This window comes from Oncorhynchus nerka, linkage group LG26, assembly GCF_034236695.1.
Source record: "Oncorhynchus nerka isolate Pitt River linkage group LG26, Oner_Uvic_2.0, whole genome shotgun sequence".
Lineage (NCBI taxonomy): Eukaryota > Metazoa > Chordata > Actinopteri > Salmoniformes > Salmonidae > Oncorhynchus > Oncorhynchus nerka.
The window spans coordinates 44,896,114-44,905,187 of NC_088421.1; the positions used below are offsets into that span (position 1 = coordinate 44,896,114).

A 9,074-nucleotide genomic window follows, 5' to 3' on the forward strand; every position below is an offset into this window, starting at 1 on the left:
GCATCTCTACCACAGTGGTCACCAACCCCTGGTCCTCCCACTCAGCATCTCTACCACAGTGGTCACCAACCCCTGGGACTCCCACTCAGCATCTCTACCACAGTGGTCACCAACCCCTGGGACTCCCACTCAGCATCTCTCTACCAGTGGTCACCAACCCCTGGTCCTGGGACTCCCACTCAGCATCTCTACCAGTGGTCACCAACCCCTGGTCCTCCCACTCAGCATCTCTCTACCACAGTGGTCACCAACCCCTGGTCCTCCCACTCAGCATCTCTACCACAGTGGTCACCAGCATCTCCCCAGTGGTCACCAACCCCTGGTCCTCCCACTCAGCATCTCTACCACAGTGGTCACCAACCCCTGGTCCTCCCACTCAGCATCTCTACCACAGTGGTCACCAACCCCTGGTCCTGGGACTCCCACTCAGCATCTCTACCACAGTGGTCACCAACCCCTGGTCCTGGGACTCCCACTCAGCATCTCTCTACCACAGTGGTCACCAACCCCTGGTCCTCCCACTCAGCATCTCTACCACAGTGGTCACCAACCCCTGGTCCTGGGACTCCCACTCAGCATCTCTACCACAGTGGTCACCAACCCCTGGTCCTCCCACTCAGCATCTCTCTACCACAGTGGTCACCAACCCCTGGTCCTCCCACTCAGCATCTCTACCACAGTGGTCACCAACCCCTGGTCCTCCCACTCAGCATCTCTACCACAGTGGTCACCAACCCCTGGTCCTCCCACTCAGCATCTCTCTACCACAGTGGTCACCAACCCCTGGTCCTCCCACTCAGCATCTCTCTACCACAGTGGTCACCAACCCCTGGTCCTCCCACTCAGCATCTCTACCACAGTGGTCACCAACCCCTGGTCCTCCCACTCAGCATCTCTACCACAGTGGTCACCAACCCCTGGTCCTCCCACTCAGCATCTCTACCACAGTGGTCACCAACCCCTGGTCCTCCCACTCAGCATCTCTACCACAGTGGTCACCAACCCCTGGTCCTCCCACTCAGCATCTCTACCACAGTGGTCACCAACCCCTGGTCCTGGGACTCCCACTCAGCATCTCTCTACCACAGTGGTCACCAACCCCTGGTCCTCCCACTCAGCATCTCTCTACCACAGTGGTCACCAACCCCTGGTCCTGGGACTCCCACTCAGCATCTCTACCACAGTGGTCACCAACCCCTGGTCCTGGATGAGTAACCAGAGGGTGCAGGCTTTTGTTCCAGCTCAGCACTAAAACTGGATTAGAAAGTTCCCATTTGTATGTGCTTTTAAGCAAATCCTGGTAAACATCAAGTCAAACCACTTTACTGGGGGGGTCCCCCAACACAGACTAAGTCTAGTCCTGGACTAAAAATATTTCCTCTTGAGTTAGGATTAGGATAAAGCACATACAGATCTCAGATAGCTAAGCTAATCAGACCTTAGTGCTGGGCTGGGATAAAACCATGCATCCTCTACCTCCCCAGGTCCAGTGGTCAGTCAGTAAACCCTGCGTTCTGTAGCGTGCGAAGGGAGTGGAAGAGAAGGGGGAAGTTAAGGCAGGCGGGCTGTGAGACGAAACCCTGCACCCTCTACCTCCCCAGGTCCAGTGGTCGGTCAGTAACCCCTGCGTTCTGTAACATGCGAAGGCAAAGGGAGTGGAAGAGAAGGGGGAAGTTAAGGCAGGCGGGCTGTGAGACGGGTTCCACCTACACTGCTCTCCCATTTGAATCCTGAGACAGGTCCAGTAGTTCCCAGGCCCCCTAGTCGCTCAACACTGGACGGCTCTGGGTCAGAGTCAGTTAGGTCCTTCGGGGAGAGAGACACACATTACCCTGGTAGTCACTTTAAAGACGACAGACACTACATGCCTAATACTGGGGAGTGGGTGGATCAGATTGACTCTACTCCCTGGTAGTTCATCTATAGAAGCAACGATAGATGTGCAGTGTAAGGCTGGTCTTCAGGGAGACATTACCCTGGTGGTTCACTCAGTCACACTGTAGACTAGATTACCTTGACATCTAGACAGGTGTGACGTTGACTACAGTCACTGTGTTGACACTAGATAAACAAGAATAACTGTCCGATACATCTCATGTGGAGTGTCAGGTCTGTCAGGTAGATACATTACCCCTGGAGTCACTTTAAAGACTAGATACACTATGATAATGTAGAGTGTCAGGTCTGACAGGGAGAGACATTACCCCTGGAGTCACTTTAAAGACTAGATACACTATGATAATGTAGAGTGTCAGGTCTGTCAGGTAGATACATTACCCCTGGAGTCACTTTAAAGACTAGATACACTATGATAATGTGGGGTGTCAGGTCTGACAGGGAGAGACATTACCCCTGGAGTCACTTTAAAGACTAGATACACTATGATAATGTAGAGTGTCAGGTCTGACAGGGAGAGACATTACCCCTGGAGTCACGTTAAAGACTAGATACACTATGATAATGTAGAGTGTCAGGTCTACCCCTGGAGTCACTTTAAAGACTAGATACACTATGATAATGTAGAGTGTGTCAGGTCTGTCACTTTAAAGGATACACTATGATAATGTAGAGTGTCATTACCCCTGGAGTCACTTTAAAGACTAGATACACTATGATAATCAGGTCTGACAGGTAGGACATTACCCCTGGAGTCTTTAAAGACTAGTACACTGAGTGTCAGGTCTGTCAGAGACATTACCCCTGGAGTCACTTTAAAGACTAGATACACTATGATAATGTAGAGTGTCAGGTCTGACAGGGAGAGACATTACCCCTGGAGTCACTTTAAAGACTAGATACACTATGATAATGTAGAGTGTCAGGTCTGACAGGGAGAGACATTACCCTTGGAGTCACTTTAAAGACTAGATACACTATGATAATGTAGGTAGAGTGTCAGGTCTGACAGGTAGAGACATTACCCCTGGAGTCACTTTAAAGACTAGATACACTATGATAATGTGGAGTGTCAGGTCTGACAGGGATTTGTTTTGGTTTTGATGGTTCCCAGACTCAGGGTTTACAAATCAAGCTCAACAGAGAATCTACATTGAAAATGTTTTTTTCTGTCCATGATTAAGCTTCACCTGTGTCTGGGAAACAGTCCCCTGGTGTGTAGTGAGACGTCACTCAGGGCTTCCAGGGAGACACATACTACCCTGTGGGTTCAGTCACTACGGTAGATAGACTTCACCTATTGGGGTGTGGGGTTGACTAGACAGTCTATACATCTACCAGGGAGAGACACATATTACCCTGTGGGTTCAGTCACTACGCTAGATAGACTTCACCTATTGGGGTGTGGGGTTGACTAGACAGTCTATACATCTACCAGGGAGAGACACATACTACCCTGTGGGTTCAGTCACTACGCTAGATAGACTTCACCTATTGGGGTGTGGAGTTGACTAGATAGTCACTTTGTAGACTAGACAGTCTATACATCTACCAGGGAGCGAGATGTCAGTCACTTTGTAGACTAGACAGTCTATACATCTACCAGGGAGAGAGATGTCAGTCACTTTGTAGACTAGACAGTGTATACATCTACCAGGGAGTGAGATGTCAGTCACTTTGTAGACTAGACAGTCTATACATCTACCAGGGAGCGAGAGAGAGAGAGAGAATGTGGGTTCACAGTCAGACTGGAGAACCCACTAGGGCTGATCAGAGAGCCTATATCTAGTGAGATGTCTGATGTATTCCCCTGGCTGTGGGTACACAGTCACCCTGTAGAGATAGACTGGAGAACCTCTAGGGATGTATATCAGTGAGATCTTCAGTGGTCTCTGTGTGAGTTCATGCCAATCTGTGGATGCTGAAAGGGGAGTGGGACCAACACCTAGCTGTAACCTGATACCACAGCAGGTGTTGGACAATTGGCCCTTTTTAAATTATATCAGCTTCTGTATGTCTGAGTGTCCACCACACTAGGTGCACTTCTGAGTGTCCACTACTAACCTTCTCAGAGGGGTCTTTCAGGGCACTGAGGTCTTCGTCATCTTCCTCTAGGATCTTCAGAGGTTTAGCTGGTGTCTTCTTTCCTTTAGAGTCTCCTTTCCCCTCAGAGCTCTGTGGGAATAACAGAGCCATACATTAACCCTTTCCCCTCAGAGCTCTGTGGGAATAACAGAGCCATACATTAACCCCTCAGAGCTCTGTGGGAATAACAGAGCCATACATTAACCCCTCAGAGCTCTGTGGGAATAACAGAGCCATACATTAACCCCCCTCAGAGCTCTGTGGGAATAACAGAGCCATACATTAACCCTTTCCCCTCAGAGCTCTGTGGGAATAACAGAGCTCTGTGGGAATAACAGAGCCATACATTAACCCTTTCCCCTCAGAGCTCTGTGGGAATAACAGAGCCATACATTAACCCCTCAGAGCTCTGTGGGATTAACAGAGCCATACATTAAACCCTTTCCACTCAGAGCTCTGTGGGAATAACAGAGCCATACATTAACCCCTCTCCCCTCAGAGCCATACATTAACCCTCAGAGCTTGTGGGAATAACCCTCATTAAGCTCTCAGTGGGAACCCTTTCCCCTCAGAGCCATACATTAACCCTTTCCCCTCAGAGCCATACATTAACCCTTTCCCCTCAGAGCCATACATTAACCCCTTTCCCCTCAGAGCTCTGTGGGATTAACAGAGCCATACATTAACCCTTTCCCCTCAGAGCTCTGTGGGAATAACAGAGCCACACATTAACCCCTTTCACTCCAACCCCAGTTGTAACTAACCTGGTTATACATAATTATTAGTATCAGATGTGCTAGATTAGGGTTGGTGTGTAAACCTACAGGACTGTAGTTCTCCAGGAACAAGGTTGGAGTGTAAACCTACATGAGGGTAGCTCTCCAGGAACAGGGTTGGAAAGCCCTGGTCTAACTAACCTATGAATGTATAGACACAGCATTATGGGTTTCCTACTTCTCCACTTCAGTATTACAGTGACATAGTCAAACTGTTGTTGAACTCATTTAGATAAACCATTTTTTGATGGTTGGACAAATTACATTTACATTTAAGTCATTTAGCAGACGCTCTTATCCAGAGCGACTCAAATCCCATCTGTCTGGTGGCAATGTAACAGACATCACATCACTTGCTTAGCCATACCACTTCCTCCAGCTTCCACCGAGACTAGAACCCATACCACTTCCTCCAGCTTCCACCGAGACTAGAACCCATACCACTTCCTCCCGCTTCCACCGAGACTAGAACCCATACCACTTCGTCCCGCTTCCACCGAGACTAGAACCCATACCACTTCTTCCTCCAGCTTCCACCGAGACTAGAACCCATACCACTTCTTCCTCCAGCTTACACCGAGACTAGAACCCATACCACTTCCTCCAGCTTCCACCGAGACTAGAATCCATACCACTTCCTCCAGCTTCCACCGAGACTAGAACCCATACCACTTCTTCCTCCAGACTAGAACCCATACCACTTCTTCCTCCAGCTTCCACCGAGACTAGAACCCATACCACTTCTTCCTCCAGCTTCCACCGAGACTAGAACCCATACCACTTCTTCCTCCAGCTTCCACCGAGACTAGAACCCATACCACTTCCTCCAGCTTCCACCGAGACTAGAATCCATACCACTTCCTCCAGCTTCCACCGAGACTAGAATCCATACCACTTCCTCCAACTTCCACCGAGACTAGAATCCATACCACTTCCTCCAGCTTCCACCGAGACTAGAACCCATACCACTTCCTCCAGCTTCCACCGAGACTAGAACCCATACCACTTCCTCCAGCTTCCACCGAGACGAGAACCCTGGACGTCTGCCTCAAAAACTCACGTAACCGCCCTCCTGAAACGGTCTTTCCTGCTGCATCACAGAAAAGCTAGCAATCCAGCAACACAAGTAGAGACATGTCACGTTGAGGGAGGGAGGTTACGGAAAGCGGCAGGTAGCCTAGCGGTTAAGAGCCTTGGGCCAGTAACAAAAAGGTCACTGGTTCGAATCCCAGAGCCCACTAGGTGAAAAAGAACTGTCAATGTGCCCTTGAGCAAGGCACTTAACCCTAGTTGCTCTGGATAAGAGTGTCTGCTAAATGACTAAAGTGTGTCTGGGTTATCCAGGTGACATCACCTGTTGACTACAACATTATACCCTCCTCACCTGTTCTTTACCCGTGGCTTTTGGACTAACAGTCATGTTCACTAGGTATGAAACGGAAGAAAACGATCTAGAAATTACTTTTCTGGCTCCTTTCTGGGGGGGGGTACAACTACCTCACCTGTTCTTTCTGCCTGTCTGGGGGGGGGGTACAACTACCTCACCTGTTCTTTCTGCCTGTCTGGGGGGTACAACTACCTCACCTGTTCTTTCCCACCCTGTTTCTCTTTCTTCTTCAGGAAGTCTTCCACTGCATCCACAGCCTGTTGGAAACGTTTGCCCTTGTTGATCTTGATCATCTCCTCTTTGTGGGGGTGGTATGGCTTCAGCTGCTCCACCTTTATCCAGGCACTGCACACACACACACAACTGGATAAGTGATGGAAGCAAGCTAGATATGGATATTAGTGATAAGTGATGTAGTAGGTTTGTTAACTTACTGGTCTTCAGTTCCAAAGAATTTGACAAAATGGCATTTTTTCCCTCTTGGCTTTTTCAGGTCCTTTGGAGGACTGACGACCTGGAAAGACAAAGAAAGTTCATCACAATATCACTTACGCGTAGCTAGTCAGTTTAGCATACAATACCATTCTTAGTCAAAACGACCATGGTGTTCAGATGTCGCTAGCTTGAATTCGACAGATCTTACCTTGCCTGGCCACGGAGGATAGCGCCCGAGCTTTCCCCTAAAACAAAAACATTGCCATTTGATTGATGCTTAAACGTTGCATTATCGAGATAACGTTTAGATTTTCAGAATATAAATTCCACGACCCCTTGTATTCGTCGTCGCAGTAAACATTGGCTTCGAACAAGATGTCCCGGGTGGCACAGTCCCCAGATTATTATCTAGTTAGCTAGCTAAACTGGCTAATTTAAGAATGATGTTGTTTCTCAAACATCACAGTACACACTTTTCAGATGTCATCAGTAAACATGTAGAGATAGCTAAACTAACCAGTGTATAAATATAGCTAGAATATGGATTGAGCAATATTTACATACAGTTGCGTCCGGTTTCACTTCTCTGGGTGCGGCAAAGCTAAGTAGTTTACTGGCTAGCTAATGGCTATGCTGACTCGGGCTAAACAGGCAGTAACGTATTTGTTTTGAGTTCGATCGACAACTACCGTTAGTAAACGAATATTTTGTCACATCTACCTGATCAAATGTAACGAAAAGGCGCGATTTGAGTTGACCCGACACGGATTCAATGTAAACGATGAAATTCGAATGGAATAAGACGATTAAAGTAAGTTAAAAATGCATATCTCACCAAACTAGGTCCCCGATTCTCAGATGCACCGTCGCCATCTTAGAACTTTACTGAAACGTCGCACTGAACACCGCGAAAGAACACACCCACCAGAAAACACATGCGTCACCCTAAACCACAGAGTTTCTACATCCAGAGGTACAGCATCGCGAGACTTCCGGGAACGCTAACGAAAAAGAACAAACATACCAGGTCGGGGTTTGGGGTACAACAAGTCAATGAGAGAAGTGAAAAATTCGTCCTTAGTTGTTAATGTTCTCAACATCTAAAGGCACAACCTAGATTGGAGCCAATGTCTTAAGTAGTTGAACATGCTATTACTCCAACCTCGTGAAAGGGACAAATTGACACGTTTTCATTTATCTGAAAAACGACTTTATATCGAAGGAGTTCCTTTGACTGCATGCACATGCGCAGTTCGGCGCAAGACGAACGTTAGTCCCGATGACGTGTTTCTACGCATGAGCTTTGCGAGCCAACGTTGCCATGACATCGCCTAAACGCGTGATCTGGGATTTCAGGGTTAGCCAATCTTCATACTGTCTGCCCAAATCCCGTAGTTACCACATACACAAAGTCAAAATTATTTATAGTCATTATTTATATTATAGTCATTCTTTTTTATTTTTTATTTAACCTTTATTTAACCAGGTAGGCCAGTTGAGAACATGTTCTCATTTACAACTGCGACCTGGCCAAGATAAAGCAAAGTAGTGTGACAAAAACAACAACACAGTTACACATAAACAAACATACAGTCAATAATACAATAAAAAGATCTATGTACAGTGTATGCAAATGTAGAAGAGTAGAGGGGTAAAGGCAATAAATAGGCCATAGAGGCAAAATAATTACAATTTAGCATTAACACTGGAGTGATAGATGTGCAGATGATGATGTGCAAGTAGAGATACTGGGGTGTAAAAGAGCAAGAGGATAAATAACAATATGGGGATGAGGTAGTTGAGTGTGCTGTTTACAGATGGGCTGTGTACAGTTTCAGTGATCAGAAAGCTGCTCTGACAGCTGATGCTTAAAGTGAGAGAGATAGCGTAGTTAGAGAAGACTCCAGCTTCAGTGATTTTTGCAATTCGTTCCAGTAATTGACAGCAGAGAACTGGAAGGAAAGGCGGCCAGAGGAAGTGTTGGCTTTCGGGATGACCAGTGAAATATACCTTCTGGAGCGCGTGCTACGGGTGGGTGTTGCTATGGTGACCAGTGAGCTGAGATAAGGCAGGGCTTTACCTAGCAAAGACTTATAGATGACCTGGAGCCAGTGGGTTTGGCGACAAATATGTAGTGAGGGCCAGCCAACGAGAGCATACAGGTCACAGTGGTGGGTAGTGTATGGGGCTTTGGTGACAAAATGGATGGCACTGTGATAGACTACATCCAGTTTGCTGAGTAGAGTGTTGGAGGCTATTTTGTAAATGACATAGCCAAAGTCAAGGATCGGTAGTATAGTCAGTTTTATGAGGGTATATTTGGCAGCGTGAATGAAGGAGGCTTTGTTTGCGAAATAGGAAGCCGATTCTAGATTTAATTTTTGGATTGGAGATGCTTAATGTGAGTCTGGAAGGAGAGTTTACAGTCTAACCAGACACCTAGGTATTTGTAGATGTCCACATATTGTCCACATAGAACCGTCCAGAGTAGTGAT

The 9,074-nt window shown here is 47.2% G+C and overlaps 1 protein-coding gene across 6 annotated transcripts in view; it reads right to left on the reverse strand.

The window, feature by feature from the left end:
• glyr1 (glyoxylate reductase 1 homolog (Arabidopsis)) overlaps positions 1-7,489 on the reverse strand; it is a 38,540-nt gene extending 31,051 nt beyond the window's left edge. For 2 of the 6 annotated variants that reach the window (XM_065010821.1, XM_065010819.1), the window contains exons 1-6: positions 7,415-7,489; positions 6,788-6,824; positions 6,579-6,658; positions 6,342-6,489; positions 3,961-4,071; positions 1,711-1,806 (exon numbers count right to left, since the gene is read on the reverse strand). In XM_065010821.1, coding sequence (XP_064866893.1) covers positions 1,711-1,806; positions 3,961-4,071; positions 6,342-6,489; positions 6,579-6,658; positions 6,788-6,824; positions 7,415-7,452 — 510 coding nt within the window. In that variant the 5' untranslated portion in view covers positions 7,453-7,489. The remainder of the gene's footprint in view (positions 1-1,710; positions 1,807-3,960; positions 4,072-6,341; positions 6,490-6,578; positions 6,659-6,787; positions 6,825-7,414) is intronic. The other 4 variants (XM_065010823.1, XM_065010822.1, XM_065010820.1 and 1 more) reach the window with 3 other exon arrangements.
• Positions 7,490-9,074: the final 1,585 nt, after the last annotated feature.